General features: G+C 45.9%; 1 protein-coding gene across 1 annotated transcript in view; it reads right to left on the bottom strand.

Annotated features, from left to right (window-relative positions):
• Positions 1 to 23,658, bottom strand: part of LOC146589106 (uncharacterized) — a 65,987-nt gene that overhangs the window by 15,362 nt on the left and 26,967 nt on the right. The window contains exons 27-60 of the mRNA XM_085316730.1: positions 22,935 to 23,039; positions 22,700 to 22,844; positions 22,360 to 22,574; positions 22,018 to 22,068; positions 21,292 to 21,398; positions 20,714 to 20,867; positions 20,386 to 20,485; positions 19,487 to 19,653; positions 18,452 to 18,685; positions 17,961 to 18,058; positions 17,055 to 17,232; positions 16,308 to 16,535; positions 15,973 to 16,065; positions 15,631 to 15,804; positions 14,651 to 14,806; positions 13,756 to 13,876; positions 13,111 to 13,328; positions 12,099 to 12,350; positions 11,696 to 11,887; positions 9,326 to 9,475; positions 9,083 to 9,186; positions 8,406 to 8,623; positions 6,485 to 6,705; positions 6,134 to 6,280; positions 5,242 to 5,406; positions 4,865 to 5,016; positions 4,474 to 4,646; positions 4,117 to 4,221; positions 3,410 to 3,555; positions 2,887 to 3,012; positions 2,288 to 2,467; positions 1,877 to 2,101; positions 1,186 to 1,312; positions 289 to 488 (exon numbers count right to left, since the gene is read on the bottom strand). Of these exons, the coding sequence (XP_085172856.1) occupies positions 289 to 488; positions 1,186 to 1,312; positions 1,877 to 2,101; positions 2,288 to 2,467; positions 2,887 to 3,012; positions 3,410 to 3,555; positions 4,117 to 4,221; positions 4,474 to 4,646; positions 4,865 to 5,016; positions 5,242 to 5,406; positions 6,134 to 6,280; positions 6,485 to 6,705; positions 8,406 to 8,623; positions 9,083 to 9,186; positions 9,326 to 9,475; positions 11,696 to 11,887; positions 12,099 to 12,350; positions 13,111 to 13,328; positions 13,756 to 13,876; positions 14,651 to 14,806; positions 15,631 to 15,804; positions 15,973 to 16,065; positions 16,308 to 16,535; positions 17,055 to 17,232; positions 17,961 to 18,058; positions 18,452 to 18,685; positions 19,487 to 19,653; positions 20,386 to 20,485; positions 20,714 to 20,867; positions 21,292 to 21,398; positions 22,018 to 22,068; positions 22,360 to 22,574; positions 22,700 to 22,844; positions 22,935 to 23,039 (5,427 nt within the window). The remainder of the gene's footprint in view (positions 1 to 288; positions 489 to 1,185; positions 1,313 to 1,876; positions 2,102 to 2,287; positions 2,468 to 2,886; positions 3,013 to 3,409; positions 3,556 to 4,116; positions 4,222 to 4,473; positions 4,647 to 4,864; positions 5,017 to 5,241; positions 5,407 to 6,133; positions 6,281 to 6,484; positions 6,706 to 8,405; positions 8,624 to 9,082; positions 9,187 to 9,325; positions 9,476 to 11,695; positions 11,888 to 12,098; positions 12,351 to 13,110; positions 13,329 to 13,755; positions 13,877 to 14,650; positions 14,807 to 15,630; positions 15,805 to 15,972; positions 16,066 to 16,307; positions 16,536 to 17,054; positions 17,233 to 17,960; positions 18,059 to 18,451; positions 18,686 to 19,486; positions 19,654 to 20,385; positions 20,486 to 20,713; positions 20,868 to 21,291; positions 21,399 to 22,017; positions 22,069 to 22,359; positions 22,575 to 22,699; positions 22,845 to 22,934; positions 23,040 to 23,658) is intronic.

Genomic DNA, 23,658 nt, shown 5'->3' with positions numbered 1-23,658 from the left:
TGCTGACCCTACAGGTAAGTCACAGTATTAGAGAAAATAGGGTGCAGGGGCCAGAGAGGTCATCTCCTGAGAGAAAGGACGCTAAGATTCAAATGGTCTTTGACATATTTCTTTAATCTCTCCTAACAATCTACCATGACAAATGCTCCACAAACTCAGGTGACTATCCACTCCAGGGATTTATTGCCCTAGGAGCTAGAGAGCTTTGCCTGTGTCTAATCTAAAACTTTTTGGTTGCAATTTAAGCTGCTCTTTTCTTGCCTGCTCCTCCAATACAGCCCCATTTACCCTGTGGGCAGATGAAGCCTGCCGGGCAGGGCTGACACGGTGCTCCAATATGGGAGTCACTGCGGTATGTGCCTGCATCACAGATCCTGCAGAATTTCTCAAAGGAATCCCTTGGACTGGGCAAATTGAGTGCCATGTATCCTCCTTCACAGACCAATGGATGGGCACTGCCTGGGGGACAGTAGTAGGGAAACACACACCTGGAAGGAGAAACAAGGCAAGAAGAAAGTTCTTTGCAAATGTTCTGAGTTGCCCCCGCCAGGCTGGGAAGAATCTTTGTTAGGTTTATTATTATTATTTATCTGCTAGTGAGCTGGAAAAACGTCTACAATGCAGAACATGGAGAATTACACAAACAACTTCAGCATGACCTTGAGCTGCTCTGGTGACACAATACTGGAAACAACCACTACACTGTACAACTTCAACCCTAACCCATTAGATCAAATGTGAAAAGCTAAACTTGTGAGCAAGCTTAAAGTCTTCTCCAGGGCACAGCTCTTGATTAAGGTTCCCTGGCATACACAGAAATTCTGTTTTGTATGTGTATGCTGATGTCATTTATGAGAACAGACATCCACTTAACATCTTCCCAGCATACACCTAATATAGATACAGCTCCTAATATAGATACATTTCCTAATATAAAAAGCCAATAGTTAATTCAGTGCTAAGTAGTACGAATGGTTCAGGCTAAGTAGTACAAATTAAGTCATCCTATTCAGTCTTAGCAGTCACCAAATTGGTAACCGTGGTGATGGAAGATACCTTTGCATTTACAAAACGCACGAAGACTGTGGTTGAAGTACTAACTCAGGTTTTATGCAGAAAGACTTCACAATATTCGGCATTTTCAGAAACTTAAAACTGTCTCCATCAAGCATGCCAGGTACTCACAGCTGCTCAGGGCTACTGTATGTTGACGATCCTTCAGGACAGTAATATCCACCAGGGCACATGGAAGGCATGGCTGTGCCAACACCACAGTATGAGCCAGGCCTGCATGGAATTGGATTTACTGAACCTGGAAAAAAAGCAAAACCAGTGATTATGTAATACTTCCAGAACAGAAGAGCATATGTTGGGGAGACAGTGTACAAAGGGGCTTCTTGTTCTTTTTTTTTTTTTTTTTTTTTTTTTTTTTTTTTTTTTTTTTTTTTTTTTTTTTTTTTTTTTATGTTATTGTCCTAGGTACTTTATTTTTCTCACTGCCAACAGAAAGACCCAGATCCCCTGGGAAGCAATTTGCTACTCAGCATGAAATGCTGACACCTGAATACTCATGCCTGGATGAGGAAAGATTCCTGCTCCTTTCCTGTGCCCAAACCATGTCCTTTAGGAATCTCAGTTGAATTAGAACAGGAAGGCGGAACAGTGGGATGGGAATTTAAAAGCCAGAAAAAGGCTTCAGAGGGCTAAATCCACTCCTGAAGTTACTCCAGCAATGACCATTACCTAGGAGGGCTGCTGCAAGAATGGGGCTATAGTCATTGCTAAATGCTACGGCTGAGCCTGCTCTGCACTGTATAGCCATCTAGACTCAGAGATAGGTGGAAATAAGCAAAACAAACGAGCATGGTTACGTCACCTGGTGGGCATTCATAGCCAGGTTTACAAGGCACTCCTTGGCTGTTCGGTAGCCCTGTCTGTGCTGGATCTGGGCAATAATATCCGGGTGAGCAGGGATCACATTCTTCCAATGATGTTGCCCCAGGCTGGATCCTGGAAGTGCCAGGTGGACAAAGGAAAGCATCCCCTTTACCAGGGCACCAGTATCCCAGGGGGCAGGGATGATCTTCAAAATTGGTCAGACCTGTTGGAAAGAGAAGAGAATGAAGGAGGCTGGACAACCAAGAACTGTTTATACAGAAGGGTTCTTAGCTCACTGTGACCATGAATTACCTCTCCCTTTTCCCATATCACAGTCTGACACTGAATATTGGGGAAGTCTGTAAAAAAATCTAGTGGTAGCAAGAGTTAGTTTTCACCTGTCACTTACCCGGTAAAGGGCAAAGATAGCCTGGAGGGCATGGCTGGCAATCCGCCAGGCTCTGAGCTCCTGGGTACTTCCGATAAGTGCGTGGGGGGCATTTCTGAGGTGCTAGGAGACTGCCGTGATCAGTACCATTGCCTCCAAAGCAATAGTGTCCTGATGGACATGGATAGGCCTCTGAATTCCCTAAAAAACAGAAAACAGGGTTGTCGTAAGGGATATTTTCACTGTAACTGGAACTCTTTTCTTCTGCCTCCTCCCTGGGTCCTTCCTGAACTACCATACACACGGGCACAATCCACAATCACAGTCCAAGTCTCACTTCTGACAGATGTGACATAGGGATATTTGGAGACTGGCTTTAATCTCAAGCTCTCCTGCATTTCCAGACTTTGTTATATGAACGCATCACATGAACAGTGTTACGTGACTGTTTTTCTCTGCAGACTCTAGTATTCACCAGTAGAGCCAATGTGTGGAACTGAACTGTTCCACATTGCACTGTCTGACACCAGAGCCAATCTGACCGGACTCAGGGTCATGCACGGCATCCTTGAAAAGCAGCTCTCATACCCTCTCCTCACCATTCCCCACACAATGCCAACCTGCTTTGCACCAGTGGCCTGGTGGGCAGGGCAGGCAGTCTCCTCTCTGCTTTGCCCCTGGGACGTTTCTAATGGTATTGGCAGGACATGGTATAGGCACCTCAGAGCCCTCCTGGCAGTAGAAACCTATAGAAACAGATGGGGGAAGAGACAGGAAGTAAAACGCAAAAGCTCTCTGATGCGAGCTATGACTCAGCAAGAGTCTCCTTTTGCTGTAAGGTGAACACCTACACAGCTGTTGGGATGTTGTGTATACAGAGAGCCAAAGGAAAAGGAGAAGCCTTCAGACTTTCCTGGACTAGCACTCTAGCACTGCAAATTCAAGGTGGCACTTTTTACCAACTGCATCTCTTTTTCAGCAGTCACAAACACCAGAAGAAGCCACTGAGCAATGACAACTCCTTCAAAGTAGGGGCCACAACAAATTATGGAAGATAACAGATGCTCACTTCTTGAAATCTCCAGATGGTTTAAAAGCTACTCACTCTTCTACACTTTACATATTGCTGAAATTCTCACTTACCTGCAGGGCACAGCCCTGCACACACCTGCCCCCAGTGGCACTCAGACAGAAAGCGCCAGGAAAATCTGTGGCCCTGTGGAGTAGACTGAGAGCTCCCAGCAAGGCAGAAGTACCCAGCAGCACACCTTCCTGCCAGTCGTCCATGTCTGGAGCAGAGAGAACAGCAGGAATTGATAATAAGAACTGCTGATAATGTTGTTTGATGCAGAAGCAGTGTAGGTGTTAACGAAATGATCCCCCAAATCAGCAACAAGAAATGAGAACTTCTTACACAGATATGAGAAATAAAATAGATCCATCTTTTCCACCTATAAAAAAACCACAGATGATTTGCAATGAGCTAGACACTTCTGAGCTCAAATTCCATTAACATGGGCAAATTGCTTCAGACAAAATTTTCTAAGACTTACCATTGGACTCTAGTTTCTGAGTTATTTCTGTGCTTTCACAAATGCTACCTGCTTCAGATATTTCTTTGTACCAGCACAACGACATCGGACAGCTTCAAGACGCTTCTCTGAATTCCCAGATCAACACCTCTGTGTCCCAAAGTTGTGTCTGAGCTAAAACCTACTTTCTCTGCATGGCAGAGATGTGATAAAGAAGCTGGGAGGAACTTAGCATCTGCTTATCAGTGCAAAAACAAGGGTGTCAAACTGCACAAAACAAAGAGGAAAATATGCCAGGCTGAACTGAATCATCATTACCTGCAGTAGTGACCAGGTAAGCAAGCCAAACATTCCCTCTCACTCCAGAGACCGGTCATATTTGAAAGAGTGAAGGTGCCTTCTGGACATGGGTGAGGAACCCGGCTGCCTGAAAGGCAGATAGTAGAGAAAATAGAAACTCCCAGGAAGATCACTGTGATCTGACTGGACTTTATAATGGTATCAGAGAGCAAAAACGATTCCAAAGGAGGAAGGCAGTGCTGAGCCTGATTTACTCGTTGCCACCTCCTCATCATCCAGCCTACAGAAGATGCACACTAGCTTTGTGCCACTCTCGGATGACACTGAAGCACACAAGGTTTCAGTCTCTGGCATACATGCTATGCCAATTTCAACGTACCTGTAGGACAGTAAGTATGAGGTGGGCAGCGCTTGGGGTCTCCTGTCACTGCCTCCTGGCAGTAAAATCCTCTCCGGCATGGAATGCAGGACGCAGAACCGCTGGTCGGCTGGTATTCTCCAGCAGGGCAGGGCACTGGGCGGACCGCTCCTGAACGGCAGAAGTGACCCTAGGAATGACACAGAGAAGGAATAGAGTTGCATGAAGTTGCTGGCACACTCAAGAGTTTGTGTGCAAGCCAAATCCCAGAAGAACCAAAGCTTGAGGCAACATTCCCTGTTGATGTAGGATCAGACTATGTGATACTTTACTACAGTGAAAAACGAATGCCTACTACCCAGAGCTAGGACTGACTTCTCTTGCGGCCCAGCTGTCACTATGCTGTACCTTAGGGCAGAGGAATGCCGTGGGGCTGAAGGAGCTGAAGTTTGCTGGACAGTAGAACCCCTCAGTACAAGGTCCTGTTGGAGAACTCAAACCAGCACTGGCACAGAAAGACCCAGGATAGCATGGCACACAGCTCTCTGGGGAGGTACCACCTGATGAGGAAACCAGAAAGGGGGAAGTGTTGGGGGAGAAAGACCAAAGTTCAGTCATGGCAACATCATCATCTATGTGCACTGAAAACATATTCCCATCATGAGGCTTGGCTGAGCACCAGTACCTGTCAGCGAGCAAGGGTATCCACTCACAACGGCCAGAAGTAATGACGCCTCCCATCACTGGAAGGCACAGGAGAAACCCACTGGAGAGGTCACACTCACCTGTGGCGTTGTTCAGGGTGCCTACCGGGCAGGCTACTGGACCGTGAGTGCCCTCTGGACAATAGTGCCCAAGCGGGCAGGGCCCACTGAGTGGGAACTCAGGTGTCCTATGTGGAATGGCATCAGTAGATCCTCCTTCACAGTAGTACCCAGCTGAGCACAGACCTGCCACGTGACAACAGAGAGGGTGCAAGCACCAGCCTATCGCACTGCGGTCAGCGCAAAGGATGGAGGTACCTCCCCAAACCCTCAGAAGCAGGCAGGATAACTCAGAGAAGAGAAGCTAAGCGCCTCCTTGTCCCATTTCATCCCTCTGCCGGTATCCTGGGCCACCCACCTCTGGTTTGCCTCCCCTATTTCCTGTTGATCTGTGACCTCTATCACTTCCTTTCATCTCTGACTTTTGTTTGCCTTCCCACTCCTCTAACTTGTTTCTCAGCTTTCATCTTCCATGAGAGGTTTCTGCCTTTCTTCTCTTTATGTGTCCATTTTGCCCTTTACATTTTGGCACAGCCGAGCAAACAACTACTCTGTGCTCAAGTGGGAGACAGGGAAGGAGGGAAAAATGACAGCAGATTTAGGAGGTCAGACAGAGAAGTGATGAAAGGGTTAAAAAAAAGTAGCAAGAGAAAAAGCCACAGGAAGACTGTGGAGTAAGAAGGAAGACAAGGAAATCAATACAGGAGAAGACAGCAGATCCAAAACAAATGCTCCATTAAAAGAATGACATGGAGAAATGCAATGACTGACAGACATGGGGTATGAGGACGCCCTCTGACAGCCTTTGTCATCTTTGCTTGCTGAGTTTTTTTTCCCCCCTACTTCCTGCCTCCTTCAGCCCAGATATCTCCAACTCCTCTATTGTGGGTAGACTGCTATTAAGCAAACTCACCATCAGCTTCCCAGTTGGCATCCCCCCTGCAGTATTTCCCCACTGGGCACAGCTCGCAGGCAGTGGGGGAAAATGCTCCTTCCACGGCATTCAGTGTGCCCTCGGGGCACGGCACTGGGGCAGCAGTCCAAACAGGGCAATAGTAACCTGAACATGGAAAGAAGTGGATTAGACATTGCTCATAGCAGGAATGAGGAAGAGGTGGGAATGATGAGCTTGCTCAAGTTAATGGCAAACACCCCATTCCCTGGAATCGTTCACTGCTGTGGCTCAGACAGGAAGAGGGGCATAAGTATCTATCACAGCTCCCATCCTGAGTGAGGGGCTTTGCTGCACACATGCATTCCGCACCTCTGGGGCAGTGGAGCGGCTTTACGGTGGCTGGATTGCTGCAGGTCATACCAGCTGGGCAAGGGAGGCAGACACCTGCCCCAGGCATAGGGCTGAACGTGCCAGGCTCACATGGCAGTTCTAGCCCAGCGCCAGCAGGACAGTAGAAGCCACTGGGACACCTGTATCCATGAATTCTGTCAGTAGGGCATGGAGCAGAGTTTCCTTCCAGACAAACAAACCTGTGGAGAGAGAGTTCAGACCTAAAACACAGGCTTCCCAGCCCTGCTCAGAAGCAACAGACGCAGGAGGCGCTGACCAAGAACCAGGGTCAGCACACCAGGAAACGTGTCCTTTACAATGCACACAACATAATTTATTTCAGTTTTGCAAAACATCTGTTTTTTCCTTCTTTCTCTGCAATCACCCACCTAAAAACCCAAGCAAAAGCCTTTTTTTTCCCCCCCACAGAGCTGTCTGCAAAGTGTTCTCACTCTGGAAGGAAAAGCCTTTTAAAACTAAAGTGCTTTTTTTTTTTTTTTTTAGTTCAAAGCACAGGTCTAAGTGTTCATGCTCTTGTTGTCTTTCCTTAGTCTCTCTTTATTCCCAGGCTTATATAGAGCTCTGCTTCAATGTCACCTAATGTATGTTGACTCTTCTCTTTAGCACTTCCCCCAACACCCTCACAGTAAGTAAAAATGAGGGAATATAAAAAATAGTACACAAAAGTTAAGCAAAAAGAAAATGAGAGACATGATTGAGAGACATGATCACTGTATGCTGTAGACAAGGATTCAGAGGATGCAGTTTAGAAGAAGAAATAATTCAGAACCCTTAAGATAAAGGACTGGAAGCAAAAGGAACAGCATTAAGCAAAAGAACAGCAAAGCTGCCTGTCAGCATTTGTCTTCCTGGAAGCTAGACCTATTTGGCTGACCAGCAGAATAGCAGGAATGGCTCCTACATGGCAGTGACATTAAAAAACAGTTTGCGCAAAGCACAAATTGTACCCTGTTGGGGGTAAGAACTTCACAGGTTTTGGGAGCCAAGGGTCATTTACAATCACATAATATCCTTTATACCTCAGCCCAGAAAACTTTACTTTATACTGTTGTGGCCAGGCTATAACATTCTTCTAAGGTTAAATAAATTTTCAGGAAAGCCTGAAATTTGACTGACATATGGCAAATCCTTCTTATTCCCAGGAAGTTTGTTTGAGAGGCTTAAGCATTTCAAATGTACTCTTTACTTCTCCTCTGCATTTAGCTTCATCTTCGAGCTGGACTGAAATTCCACAGTGATTTTCTCTACAGATTCAAGAGCCATCTGCTATTAGAAATCTTTCCCCACAAAGGCCTTTTACACTACAATGAAATCACCTCTGAGCTTCTCTTTGACAAATGAAACAAACTGAACTTCTTTACCCTTCTGTGAGGCATACTCATGAGCTGGACAAATACTGCAAAGAGCACCTGTTTGCATCATGCAGGCCTGAAATCCTCCCTGTCATCTGTTATTGCACCACCTTGCGGGAGAAGAGATAAAACACAGAAAGGCAAAAAGATGCCCAGGTCATATTCTCAACAAGTGTGATTATAAGGCTGAATAATGAATTTGTAATAAGCCAAACCTATCCAGAAAATAGCAGAGGAATGTATGTATAAGACTGGGAAAGAATGCAAGGCAAACACAAAGATAAAAGGAATGGTTCTGAACTGTTTGCTGAGAGCATCAAGCAGACACTCTACAGCTGGCCTGAAGGGCTGAGAATAAAGTCTTTGCAGTTTGTCTTGTGTATAAATATTTGAACACAGGGTACTAGGCACAAGATATTCCGGCCAAGTGTCTTTTGGAGTTTGGACACTGCTCTGCTATACTCCTACGGAAGTCTAGTCAGCTGTATTTTCTGAGGAATGAGAGGCAAGTGACTATCTCACTGTACCCTGCATTACAGAGCGATGTCTGTGCCAGACTGGACAGTCCTGCCTCACTGCAATACCGCCCAGCTGGGCAGGGCTGGCACTGTTCCTCTGCCTCCAGGCCCAGGGAAGTAGAGAAGGATCCAGGAGGACAGGGGATGGGATACCTTGTACCAGTGGGGCAGAAATGCCCCACAGGACAGATGTCATTCCCAGGCAGACCAGGGAGAACAGATTCTACCTGTATGAGAAAAACAAATAGAAAAAGAAAGAAAAAATATTACGGAACAATTGTTACAGCACCTACTACTATAGACAAAGGTAATAGAATGGGCACATATGAGCTAAGCCCTCCACATCTGCTGCCACTGAAACTAACTGAAAACCATGGCTGGCATAAAAAGGGCACTGGCAATACTGGCTGCTGAGGCAAGGCCATGCAATCTTTGATGCCATCCTTTGGAAGGGATGTAAGGTAGCACACTCCAGCGCTATCTATAGAAAGGAGACCTGGCCAGAATTAGCTGGCAATCAGAAACATATTCCAGCAGACGAAGGGCAGTAGCAATGGGCAGGGATAACCTTAGACATAGCAAAGACACTTGGAAAACGTTACACCAGAAGCTACGATGCTGTAACAGTTTCAGTCCCTGTCCCCAGGTCACTAAGCTTGGTGTGCTGCTGCTTGGCACTCACTCACCCTGTGTCTGAAGGGGGCTGGGCTGATGGCTCCCTTGGTACAATGATAACCTGAATGGCAAAACCCAGAAGGCTGTGATAGACCTGGTGCTGAACAATACATGCCTAAAATGAACAGAAAAGCAATCTCAGCAAGAATATTGGCATAGAATGGAGGAGTCAGTAACATGAAGGGAGAAGTCATATTTTCCATCAACCTTCCCATGCACAGCCCCCGGGTTTCTTGTGCCAAGTCCCTACTTACCTGCTGGGCAGGGCTCACAGTCAGACTCACTAGTGGCACCTGCCCTGGGGCCAAAGGTACCTTCTGGACATGGATGCTCTGTACTGAAGTTGGTACCTGGCAGACAGAAGTACCCAGGAGGGCACAGCTCAGGGGTATGTGCTCCAGAACCTAAGACATAAAGAACAGCATCTGAATCTAGAGGTATTACAGGAGACAGCTGTGAAGGTCATTCTGCACCAGCACGTTTAGCCTGCCTCCTGTATTAGTTTAGCTATACCCAGGACAGGGGAGTAATCATGTGTACTTCCGATTTAGTTGTTCATATTCCCTTTGGAGTAATTGGAGAGAAACAGCACTTCCAGAAGAACTGCACTGCTAGCGCAATTCACCTCATCCTTAGGCAGACATGTAAAATAAGAAAGATAAACTGCACCTCAGAAGTGACTCCTACTCAACATTGGCTGCAGTGGGAGTCTAGACAACTAGCTCAGATGAAGATGCCTACACAGGAGCTCTACAAAGGTTGGTGAGAGTACCCCCCACCTAGGGGGTACAATCATGCCTGTGCAGTCATATTTCTCACAAGGGAAGTTTTCTGAGTGTTTATTGTATTCATGAGGTTCCATACAGGAACAGCCTCATTGCTACTATATTGCTGTATTTCCCTGGGCATAGAATTTCCTTCTCCCAGATGGAAGAAAGATTTGGCTTTAGTCTACGTGTTCAACTACAATGCCATGTTCATAGGAATCTGTTTTGACTTTCCCTCTTGGCCTATTCAGACCAGTCCTGTTATACTGACTTAGTAGAACCTTAACAGAAAGGAAGGAAGGATGCTTCAGCATTCAAAGTCCTTTTTGTCCCACTGAATCTAACAGGAAGACTCAAGCTCTCAGTGACACAGAATCCCTTTTTATGAAGACACTTCGCCTCCTCCAGTCTCCTAACTTTTGTCAGGCTGTTCCCAGAAGAGCCCTGCTGTCGAAGGTCATACGTCCTTCCCTTCCTATGACTGACAGGTCCCATTCTTACAAGGTGTACCAGAGGTAGATCCTGTGAGGCAGCAGAAGCCTTGTTGACAAGGATAAAGAATGGGAGCAGCTGAAGTCTGGCCAGATGGGCAGTAATAGCTAGCAGTACATGGTCCTTCAGAAGTGCAGCTCTGCAGAGAAGGACCTGGGAGTGCTGGTGGATGACAAGTTGACCGTGAGACAGCAATGTGCCCTTGTGGCCAAGAAGGCCAATGGTCTCCTGGGGTGCATTAGGAAGACTGTTGCCAGCAGGTCAAGAGAGGTGATCCTGCCCCTCTGCTCAGCCCTGGGGAGGCCTCATCTCAAGTACTGTGTCCAGTTCTGGGCTCCCCAGGACAAGAGAGACGTGGAGCTACTGGAGAGAGTCCAGCGTAGGGCTATGAAGATGATCAGAGGGCTGGAGCATCTGCCCTCTGAGGAACGGCTGCGAGAGCTGGACCTGTTTAGCCTGGGGAAGAGAAGACTGAGGGGGGGATCTTATCAATGTGTATAAGTACCTGAAGGGAGGGTGTCAAGGGGACGGGGACAAACTCTTTTCAGTTGTCCCATGTGACAGGACAAGAGGCAATGGGCAGAACTTGAAGCATAGGAAGTTCCGTCCGAATGTGAGGGGGAATTTCTTCACTGTGAGAGTGACGGAGCACTGGAACAGGTTGCCCAGAGAGGCTGTGGAGTCTCCTTCTCTGGAGATATTCAAGGCCCACCTGGATGCAACCCTGGCTAACATGCTCTAGGTGACCCTGCTGAGCAGGGAGGTTGGACTAGATGATCTCCAGAGGTCCCTTCCAAGCTTACCGATTCTATGATTCCCTGTTGCTTCAGTTCCCCGCCTAGGACAAGAAAACTCTCTTTATATCATGGAAAGAGAGGGGTGAATCTATTACTGCTGGTGAGCCCTCAGATACTCTAGCATTGCATGGAGATACTGCAACCAGTATCTTGTACAGACTGTGAGCAAGCTCCGAGTATGAACAGTTGTCTCAGAGTAGACACCTTGGCTGCTAGCCAGCACCAAGCACCTGTTTGCCAAGCTGTTTTTGTCTCCCTGAGAGGATGAAGGCATGTCAGGTGCAAGTGAGCCAGGGAAGATAATGGTGTGACAACAAGGAGTGTTCTGAGTGACTTAAGACTGCTGGGGAGAGCCCAGTAGAAGTGCTGGAAGACAAATGACTTGGGGCATTTACACTTAGTGCACATCCTACTTGCCATTCAATGACCAAAGAAAATGTGCGGCACTTACAGGGTTTATTCTTGCTATATCCACTATGGAGAAGCTTGTAAGAAATAAAGCTGGGGTGGGTGACTATCTTCACTCACCGTGCAACCCCCAGTTCCCAAAATACACCAGTCGACTCACCACTGCAGAAGTATCCAGCTGGGCAGAGCTGACAGTCTGTAGACTGCCATTTTCCACTGTCAGAGTTGAAGCTTCCATGGTTGCACGGGATTGGGAATTCAGAGCCTTCAGGGCAGTAGGAGCCAGGGGGGCAGCGCTTGTGGTTTGGCTCTGTGGATCCAACATCACAGAAATACCCAGCATAACATGTTCCTGCAAAACAGAGAAGCTTCAGTAGCCAGGTTAAACAACTACAGAACATCAGGTTTGCAACTCCACAAACATTTACTGAACTTACTCACATAGTTCAAATATGGCTCAGAGTGGATTATAAATTGCACCAAACTTAGCTCCGAAGACTGGTGAGACCACGGAAAAATGGCACTGCAAGCATGTCTCACTGTAAGATGCATACGATACTCACCAGAAACATTGGCCAGACCTTCTCCTTGGCAGAACTTTCCTCCAGGGCAGGGTAGACAGGCATTACGGAAAACCATTCCAGACCAAGGTAAAAATGTGCCAGTGGGACACAGCTTTGGTTTGCTGCTACCTGGCGGGCAGAAGTGGCCTGCTGGGCAGAGGTCACCAGTCTCATCATTAACAGGATTGGGTATACGTGCCTTCAAAGTGCAGTAATACCCAGGCAAACAAGGACCACTTGGGATCATGAGTCCTAAAGAGAAGGAAAATAAAGGCAAATAAGCCAATACATTATACAATCCACACCTTCTGGACTAAACAAAGCAGACAAGTCATGTCATCAAGATGAGTTCAGAGTCTACTGGCCTGTGATTAACTCTGGCGTTTAAAAGCTAGACCTGTAGTCTTCATATTTACTTAGACAGCTGATAACCAATAGTTAAGGGTCTGACCAGCTTTCTAGATCACCTTTACAGAAAAGGCTGATCAGGGCCACATATCAGTCTCACCACTAACAGACAACTGAGAACAAACAAGTCCTAGAACTCGTGCAGCTTGGCTTCCAATTTCATAATCTTTGCTAAAACAAAAGCACCCTACATCTGCCTCTTAAATTAAACTTACAAAACAATAGGTTTGTAAACATCTTGCAGTGGTCATGAAGAATCTCTGCTCAATGAGTCCCAGAGGCCACTGCAACCACTATAAAAAAAGTCATATGAACTGTACAGAGAGGAATGTTTCACTCATCAGTGGAACACTAACTTCTGGAAGTAGGTAAACCTTCTGTTTAATGGAACATGGCAGTTTTAACCTGGGAATAAACATGAAGTACCACCTTGATGTTCAAACAGAAATTTCAGTTCAAAGAACTGATCAGGTAGCTGGTTTACAAAAACAGATATCCTCTCTTGGGTCAGCTCAAACTCTGCTATCTCCACCTTCTAGAACTTTGACTCTCCTAGACCCAACACAGCCTAGGAAGTACAGCTAATCCATGCTTAACCCCCTACCTGCACTGGCACAAAATGTGCCTCCAGGACATGGCCTACATTCCCTGGGACTTCTCAGCCCAGTCTGGTTACTGAAGGTCCCTTCTGGGCAAGGGTACTGGTTGGCAGCTTTTGTTCCTGAGAGGCAGTAATGTCCTGCTGGACAATCCATTGGTTTGACCACCCCATGTGAGAAGTTCTCTTGGACAGCTCCTGGCTGGTTTTTGGGGGCACAGAACCTACCAAAAAAGTAAAAAACTGAAGTCCAGCCTCAGACCATGGAACTGTGCCCAGTTCTGCCAGAGCCTGAAGAATAAACACCTTCTGCACAACAGGGACAGTCTGAAATTCTACAAAAAGGAAGATAGATTACCCCAGAGGAAACAAACGAAGAGTTGAGATGTAGCCTGTCCAGTGGAACCTGTCATTTCTGGGACCATTATGTCCCTCTCAGCAGATTTACCTACAGGACAGGAACTCTAGGCTGCAGGGGTTATGGAACAGAAAATGACACAATAAAAGGAACAGTGATACAAAAACAGGAACAAGAAAACCGCCAAATATATCAAAGGATACAACACACAGAGCAGCCTAAAGCAAAGGGAAATACATATGCTAATTCCCAAGGAAAGCATCAAGATGAAGGAGCGGATCCATTTCACTTACATTCCTGCTGGGCATATTTTACACTGACTTTTACCAGTCTGGTCCTGGTATTTTCCAGAGGGACAGGGTGTAGGCTCTGGGCTACCAGTAGGGCAATAGTGACCAACAGGACACATATGGTCTAAGAAGAAAAAATGGAATACATTTGATATTACTGCTCTGCTTATGTTCTGCAGCACATAAGCTGTCTTATGGACAGCTGCATAGCGTTATTAGAGCAACCATCACTACAAATCTGGAACTAGCAGAAAAGCTAGAGAAACAACAGAAGAAAACTGTTTTTTTCAAAAGCTCTGCTAAGAGCAGAGATTTGAGCAGCAAAGGCTCACACACTGTGCTCTGAACACCAACCTCATACACCACTGAACTGGGCTTTTTACTGAAGGGTCACACAGACTCGTTGCCCTCAGCAGCTTTCAGAAAGATGAAGAGCTGTAGCCTCTCTGCACTATCACATGGTCACTATCTTTCTTCTTGTAGAGCTCCCTGTATGTTCCTAATACTGCAGGATTCGAGTTACACAGAACCTTTACTGCAGCTGTCCCTTCATCATCCTTATGATACACAGAATGGTCAACCACACATAACATCTCTCTTTCCAGCAGTGTTGAAAACACCACAAGGAGGAATCTCCTCTGGGAACATCTTCTCAGCTTGTTCTTTGCCCCAGTAAGATCCCAGTAAACACTATTTATTTTTACCACTTCATTTACACATGATTACCCATTACTTAACTTGTGTCACTGGGGAGAAATTTTGGAGAACTTTTTATTTTTTTAATCTAAATAGCTATTCATTTCAACATAGTACTTGGCATGGTAAGTAAAGACAGACTTTAAGACCATCTTGCCCCTCCAGCTCCTGTAGGTAAAGAATCACCCCACAGCCTTCCTACCTGAATGCTGGCCTGACACAGAGCCCTCTGGGCAAAACCATCCCTCTTTACACAAACCCTCCGGGGAGCTCTGGCCACGTCGAGAACAGAACCACCCTGGGAAGCACGCCTGGCAATCCTGGGCTGACTGACCACCACGATGAGCCAGAAAGGAGCCTGAAAAACAAACAACCCCCCCCACAACCACAACCACATTCTCACATCATGCTAGACTCTGCTGGAAGTGGCTATGGGGAGCTGGTCACAGAAGCCTTCTAGCTATGCTAGCCCCAGCCTCTTCCTGCAGAAGATGCCAGAAGGATGCTGACTAGGAAGGAATGTAGTTCCGGGCACTCCCTCAGGAGACCCTGAGGCATGGCATGTTGCTGGGGGTAGGGGACAACCTTCCTGTGACAGGAGGCTGTGGGAAGCTGGGCATGGATGGCTGCTAACTGACGTGAACTCCTCTCTCTTTCTAGTCCAGGTTCAGCAGTATAACCACTTGCTTAATATACCTATAGATTTAACAGAGAAATAGAAACCGAACACCCTGAGGTCCTTCTCGTTCAGTTTAACCCTTGCGCTCATTACCAGTGATGCGAGAGGGCAGCTGTCTCAGTGCAGGGAGGGCAGCAGAGGCTCCTACATGTGCTCAGCTCTCTGCTGCTTTGTAGTCTTTCCTTCAGCGGGGCTCAGCTAAAAACACCCCCCCCCCCCCCCCCCCCGCAGCTGCACACAGGCCACAGACCGAGGCTCTACAGGCAGTTTTGCAGTTACTGTCTGAATGCACATTTAGGGCTAAATGCTCCCAATACAACAGCATCGGATTAGAGGCTAACATTCGTGCTGAGAGCAGCTGCCCCTCAGGCAGTGTAAAAGGCAAACTTCAATACAAAATAACAAGGGGCTGCAGAACAGTGGCATGGACCTGGATGGGCTCAGCAGCTCACAGGGCTGTGGGAAGAGAAACAACAGCATTTAGCAGCTGCCATCAAACCTACCTGGGGGGCATGGGGATGGAGAAGAGCTCCCTGTAGGACAGAAGTGACCTTGAGGACAAATGTTCCCCGTTGCTCCATCCATGGGGTTGGGGAGTAAGGAGCTCCCCGTACAGTAGAAGCCAGCCTCACAGGGACCTGATGGAGCTGCCAGCTCTGCAGTTGCACAGTAAAAACCTGAAGCAGGCAAGAGACAAGGCCCTCATTTAAGAGGCAGCAGAGCTCATACAGTCAAAGCACACAACTGAAATTGCTTAATGAACCTGCCAAAAAAGGAAAGAGCATGCACCCCAAAAAATAAAACAAAACTCAAAACTCCCATAGGGAAAATTACACCTCTGCTACCTGGAGTGCAGGGAATAGGAAGAAATGAACCAGCAGGGCAAAAGTTTCCTGCTTGGCACGGCCCAGCTGATCCAGAAGCTGCTGTTGTCGCATCTATTAATGAAAAGGAAAGAGACTGAGGTGAAATATAAAAATTGCAAGAGTTCCATCTTATCTTAAAAAAAAGAAGAAAAAGGAAGAAGAAGGAAGAACTGAACTACAGCACAGAATTAAGAAAAGCAATGAGGGAACACTAAAACATTCAAGCCATCCTGATCCTGGGTTGGGTCCTTTGGTTCTGTAATACCACTTCCTCAATAATAACCATCATCAAGCTTTATAATTCCTCTTAGTACCAGAGTGACTTCCAGGAAAAAATGGTTTGCTTGATATGGATCCAGGTGGACAAAACCATCCAGGCATGCACAGTCCATCTGGTCTTGCCAGGCCTGGCTTGGAACAGACCCTTCCAGGAGGACACAGCTGGCACTTGGAGACATCCCAGATATTTAAAGCTTCACTGTAGGTTCCAGGGGGACAAGGGTACTGTGTGGCAAATTCTGTACTCCTGGGGCAGTAGAATCCTAGGAAAGAGAAGATACATTTCATAAAGGTTGAGAGAGGCTGGTAATAGCCTGGGAAGAACTGCCAGCGTGTGCACACAGCATTCTCGTTTGTTTCTAAGAAGGACTGATCCCAAGCTATGACAGTGGGTCCATCCTACAAATTATCATTACTGTGTGACAGCTACAGTCACACTGGCTGCACAAAGTGAGACTGATCAGTGCTGAGGATCAGCAGTAGTTGTAAAAGCATCCAGATTTTTATCATGAGAAGATTTCAAAGCACGTCAAAAAGACATACTACAAAAACTATCTACGTGTGCTGCAGTCTACTGTTTACTGCATTCAGACAGAGGAATCAAATCACAAAGAGGCTAAGTGATTTGACTGTTGTCACAGATCTGTGCAGTGGAAGAGAACTAAGTCTCACGCCTCCCAGTCCTATGACAAATTTAGTCTGCTTCAAATAGCTATAAAAGGATCCACTAATCCCTTAAATGAAATTTCCCAGGACGAGTGAGTACATGCAACCAGATTCACCTGCTGGGCAATCTGTGTAATTTGTGGAAGCAGTCTTGCAGTAAAAGCCTTCTGGGCACTCCAAACACTGTGCCATACTCCAAGATGGACTATAACTCCCTGCAGGGCATGGCTGGGCTCTGCTGCTCCCCATCGCACAGTAATGTCCAGGGGGACACGGTCCTCCACTTACTGTTGTCTGCGAAGAAAACACCATTGTTACAGCAAATGTTTCCATATGGTCTACCAACTCAGAAGATGGCCTTGCAAAGAAATCCCAAAACCCAAAACACAAACAACCCCCCCACGCCAAAACCCATCTTTCTCTCTCTTTCTCTGATTCTAATGGTCAAGAGAATTAGGAATATGGTAGTACAAAAGGCTGCCATTCATCGCTCTATCTTTAAGGCCGCATACTCCTTTTCCTAAGACAAGTAATCGGAATTGAATTCTGCCCATGACAAATCTGCTCTGGCTGGGAATCTGGCAGAAGGCACCACCCCTTCTTCCTTCAAAGTCAGCAGAGAGCTGTGGCATAAAACAGCACCTTCTTGAGTTATAGTCTTTAAAAACTCCTCTTGTATTTTGCCTAAGAGGAGGGTGGACAGATGCAGCATTCCAATCAAACTTACGCACCCTTGACCTCTTTTAATTCAATATGGTGTTCCACTCTGCTTTGTAGTATCAATATACACAGGCAGAACTATTATTGAGAAGCCTTTAGGTGCAAAACTGAAAGAAGGCCAGGTCTATTTTGCAATTCTAACTACTCTCAGTATTAATGATCTAGATATAGCTGACAAAGAAGATAACACAGTAAGGAAGGGGCAAAATTTTGATGTGGCGCAAAAGAACTAAGGTGACCTTATGGTCTTCAACTCCACAGATACCATGTTTTGCAATATTTGTATCACAAGTACAGCTTACCCTGGGGGGTTTAGGAGAAACAGTGCCTCCACTACAGTAGAATCCAGCTTCACATAGTCCAGACGGAGACAGAAGTCCAGTTCCATTGCAGAAATACCCTGAAAGTGAAAGATGAGATGGAAAACAGCAAGTATAAAGCTGGGAAATAATCAGTGAAGCACCAATTTTGATGTCACTCACATCTATTTTCCTTCAGAACAGTTTCAATACAGAGCTTACCCACCTAAACAAGCAGCAATCCCCTGTGCCATCTCTATGTATAAAATCATGCAAAGAAAGAGTGAAAAGGCAAATTCACATTGCAGAAGCTTGCTCCTGACTGTGAATATCCTCTTAGTCAGGAAAGTGGACAGATTAATCTTTCCAAAGTCTGCTTAATACCTCTCTCCATGAAAACAGCTATTCATGATTTCCTACGTGCAGTTTCTCAGGATCTCTAGAAATGCTGGTATCCAGCTCGAATCTCCTAGTCTGTTCTTTCAGTATTGTACCTGCATCACATAGGAGACAGTCCTCAATCCCAGTGTTCCCAGTTGAGTTGCTATAATAACCAGGAGGACATGGCTGAGGAAAGGCAGCGCCCATAGGGCAGTAAGTTCCCTTAGGGCATTTGTTTCCCAGAAGACCATCAGTGGGTGTTGGACTAGAAACTCCTCCACTGCAGTAGAATCCAGCCAAACAGGGCCCCGTAACACGCGACTGCCCTTCAAACGCACAGTAGTGCCCTGAGAAAGTAATGTACTGTCATTAGTTCTAACAGAAGAAAACAGAAACTTCAGAGAACAAGCTACACACTTAGAAGAACATGAAAACACCTGTAGTGGCAAGCAGAAGGATATTCATTTCCATGATTNNAAAAAAAAAAAAAAAAAAAAAAAAAAAAAAAAAAAAAAAAAAAAAAAAAAAAAAAAAAAAAAAAAAAAAAAAAAACAACCAGCAGGTTTCTGGTGACAGCAGATTTAATGAACTCTAGGGTAGTTTTTTCATATCTTTTCAGCACAGCATGATACCATGCCTATATTACTTCTGGTTTTCGGTCTCACTTGAGTACCTCTGCACAGTGTTAAATACTGCTTTGTAAAATTCTTTTATATGGATCATTGTTATTTTTTATGTTCATAAACCATTATGTAATATATCAGTAAAGCACAGAGATGACAATGTCCTGGACAAGTTCCTTTTGCCACATTTCTCCATATTTTAGCTCATTACAGTGCACTGTGGAGTCAAGGAGTAACTCCTTCTGCTCAAGTGCTTGACCCAGATCATTATCATGGAAAGGCGCAAGGCAACTGCCAAGCTTTTCTGTCTCCAGTTCAGAATATGGCTTCAGCACCCACCAGATCTCCACGCAGGTCATGGGGCTCTGTGTTCATCTTCACACAAAAAATTCGGTGTGAGACACTACAGACTGTCATCTACCCACTGAGCCATGCAAATTGCACCATTGATGTTCACGAACATTCAAAAATCATTTTCACTGATATTCCTGTCATCATTCTAAGATACATTTATTTGCTGCTTACCTGGATCACAAGGGGTGCAGTGAGACATTAGGCTGCTTCTAATCTGTGGGTTGTAAGTCCCTCTTGGACATGGAAACTGAGTTGCAGAAGCAGTACCAGCAGGGCAGTAGTGGCCAGTTGAACATTCATTCTCCAAAAAGGAAGAGGAATTTACTGGGCAGAAGAACCTGGTTCACAGAGAGAATAAATAAGAGATAAAAACAAACTGGGATTTTCTAGCAATATTCTGTCCATGAATACTTAAACAACGACTCAGTGGTGGGAATGGCTAGTCTAAGGGGGCTATTGCACTGTTCTGCATTGACCACAAAAGAAACCTACTTATGTGTATTAGTATATTCTCTTAGTTGTTTCCTCATATGCCAAATTGATGGCATAATTGCAAAAGCCACAGAGACATAATTTCCTTTAACTTGAGTCATAACATATTCAGATTGAGATTCATCAACTCGCAGAAGCTAATCAAGGCCAAATCTGGTTAGTAATTGGAAATGAATCCCCTAAGGAAAAACCAGACTCAGCATCAGGTGACATACAAGACCCCTTCCCCTTCTTCAGGACTTCAGCAACCTGTTGTCAAGGGAAGCATCTGCTACTTCAGACATGAAAAAAGCCACTGGTGCTGGCAGTTTCCTGCTATGCTGACTCTGAACACCCTTCTGATCTATATTCCCTTCCAGGCAGTCACACGTCGGTTTAGGCCTTTGCCATGTCCCATAATCAATCGTACAGCGTTGCTAAGCAGAGTTCAACTGTTGCTCTGCTTCTGTACAGAGACAAGTACTCTTCAGTGGTGAACTAAGTCATTTTTCCTACCACACACTGCTCCACACTGATTACACCAGCATTTCCAACAGTCCTTAACTCACACAATAGTAAGCTCATTGTCTCAGTCTTACCCTTTAGCACAGGGCAGACAGCTGGCTTGCCTTTCTGAAGGATTGTATGACCCTGCTGGACAAGCCATTGGAACAGCTGTGCCCTTGGGACAGAAATACCCTGAAAAAGAAAGAACAGATCAGAATCAGCAGTATTTCCAGTGGTCAGGGCAGGATGACAATTTTGCCTGACACTTCCATGCCTCCTAAAATAGACCACACTGCAGCTCCCTGAGGCCCTGACAAATTTCAAGAGCCATAATGTCTCAGAGCTGCCTGAAGTCTGCTGGGAGTTTAAATCCTCATTCAGCGAATTGACCAAGTTTGGTAAGCGCCCATGACAGCCTACCTCTGGGACACGGGCCTCCAGTCTTGTCTACAACCGGGATTTTGGGAAGAATGGATCCCAGTGTGCAGTAGAATCCTTCTTCACACTGTCCTGTAGGGGCTGGAAGGCCAGCAGCATCACAGTAATGCCCAGGCAGACATGGGGAACACTGGGTCTGCGATAGATCAAGGAGACAACAAACTGAAGTTGACTTCAGGACTGGCTCCACTACTGACTGGCCAGTTGTACCTTTGCTAATAATTAGAATCCCTTAAGTTGAAGCTAAGTATCTGAGCAACTTCTAGAGTTAATGGAGAGAGAGACATCGGTAGAGGGTGATTCAGCTGATCTTCAGTATCTGTTCAAGAAAAAGATGACCTGCCCTCTGAAGTTGTCAAGAATTTATGTAGCTTCCTTAGATTTACACAGAACTGACTGCTGGACATCCATAATTGGATGAGAGGTCTCCCATCCACCCTGTCTTGGGACTCAGTCCTTCCTTTCACCTCAGATCAGTGACAATACCACCCCACAAGGCTGCAGAGAGGACCTAACTGCACCAGAAAGCTTTTACACAAAACTGCACAAGCTCATCCCACCTCTGAGCTCAACCTGCTCCTTGTGCTGAAAGTTCCTACAGGACATGGTATGGGGACAGAAGAGCCTCGGGGACAGTAATGGCCTGCAGGACAGGGACCAGCTTGGCCTAAAAGGGAAGATCACAATTAATCAAAAGCAGTATGAAAAAGTGAAGGCATTCATCACCTGCACTGGGTATTTAATAGCTGTGATTTATTTATTCACGCCGTGAAATGATTTCTCTGCAGACTGCTCAGTCTTTAACTCACTTCTGTCTAAGATGAAGTTAGAACTCAAGCTGCTGCGCAAAGGCTCTTAGAAACAGTAGCAGCAGGAAATATAGCCATTACTTAACACTCAGCAATTCAAGAGTTCTTTCCTTCCACTCTAAGTACTGCTTTTGCTGTGCCTAGGACAAAACAGTTAAGGTGCTGACCTGCAACTCACTGCCAATGAACTAGCCACACAGCCACCACAGGAACAAAGTCCAGCTCTCTGCAGATGTGGTTGCTACCATTAAGGCACCAGCTTTAATAGCCGCAGAAACTCACACTGCATTAGCAAAAGAGAAGTGGTACCTTGAATCATGGCATCTGGGTTAGGCCTGTAAGATCCTTGAGCACAATAGTAACCTTCCCAACACTCTCCAGTCGCAGCAGTTGCATTGTGATACTGGCAGAACTTCCCTCCGTCACAAGCTCTGCAGCTGCTTCTGCTCCCCTGTCCTTGCTCAGGGCTGTAAGTACCTGGCGGGCAGGGCTGCCAGTCTAAACCTGTTCCTCTCGGGCAGTAGAAACCTGAAAGAAGAACAAACTCATACTTTATACATTAATGATGGGACAAAAGCTTCAGAGACAAATAACTACCAGCCAGTATCTTCGTGATGGGATGCACATAGCTTTATAGACTCTGTACAGCCAGTGATCTGAGCTGTCTAGACCGAGTGTGACACTGAAGGACTTCGGAGAGGAGTAAGTTGTTGCTGAGCTTACAGGCCATAACGGTCTCTCACATGCTAGGGTTTCAGGAAATTCTTTGGAAAATCTGAAGTGTGCCTGGCATGGAAGTGGTTCCAATCCTTAACTCACCTTGGGGACACGGCTGTGGCTTCTCACCAGGGACACAGTATTCACCCTCTGGGCAAGTGAGGCACTCTTCTCCAAGGGTCTGTGGCATGTAGGAGCCAGGGGGGCATGGAGCTGGTATCCTGGATCCAAGGGGGCAGAAGTGTCTGACAGGACACGGAGCTCCTGAGAGGCCGTCAGTGGGTGTTGGGGTCTGGGCCTTAGTAACACAGTAATATCTGCAGCAGTGAACACAGGAATGTATTCTCCTTATTTCAAGATAAATAAAGAAATAAAGATTCTAGCTGTTGTAGAATCCCGCTCTTTATGTAAAATACAGCATCATGTTCAGTATTCTACTCACCCTGGGCTGCAGTGTCCCGAGGGGGCCCTCAGTCCAGAGCTGTTACAGTAATATCCCCCAGGGCAAGGCTGGCACTCCTGCAAGTTCCTACCACCTTCACTGTCAGACCAAGTGCCACGAGGGCACGGTAACGGAAGTGGTGCACCTGGCAATATCGATTACATCAGAGTGAGGAAATCTCATCGCATGCTTCACATGAATTAAGAAAAAAATTATGCTTAGCAAATAACTGTACCTTCAGGACAGTAATGACCAGGAGGACAAGGCAGTCCTGATTCTCCATCTTGGGGGTTTCTTACCTGGGCACCACTTTTGCACCAGAATCCCTCAGCACAGTCTCCTAGAAAACGGCATAACATATAGTAAATACACAACCTATTAAAACAATAGGCACATAAATGCAAATTCCAGAATACAGACAGAAATACAATCACTTGCTATGCTATGCAGAGCCTCTGCCAGTCTACATATCAACAATATAATGGTCATCAATATTTCAGTGGAAGAGTTGCTTCTGACCATAAGAAATGGAGTGCTGATGGCAGATGCCAAAACAACAGTTCCTAGAGAGAAAAGTGCTTCGAGTGGCTCTGACTCAGCACTGCCTGGATATCTAGGCAAGTACTTAAGTACCTGCTTTGCTTTAGGTACATATTTAACACATCCTTTAGTGAAGCCTTAAGTTGCTCAAATACTTTGCTGAACACTAAACATATTTGAAAGTGCTTTGTTGAATTTGGGCCTTTATCTACAGGACAAGGAGCAATGAAAAATCATCAGTGCTGTCTGAAAAAAAGAGTCCTGAACAAACCAGAGGCAGATCAATCGGTGCTGAGTATTTTACCCTCTCTCTCTGCTGAGCCTAGTCACCCATGTACCTATTACATGAATGGTTAATTCCTCAAGAGCAAGGTTGAAACAAGTTCTAAAAAGGATGCCAAACAGATCTGACACTGGAA

This window comes from Rhea americana, unplaced genomic scaffold (genome assembly GCF_003343005.1).
Source record: "Rhea americana isolate MKP2758 unplaced genomic scaffold, rheAme1 scaffold_48, whole genome shotgun sequence".
Classification (NCBI taxonomy): domain Eukaryota; kingdom Metazoa; phylum Chordata; class Aves; order Rheiformes; family Rheidae; genus Rhea; species Rhea americana.
This window is presented reverse-complemented; position numbering and strand designations above follow the sequence as displayed.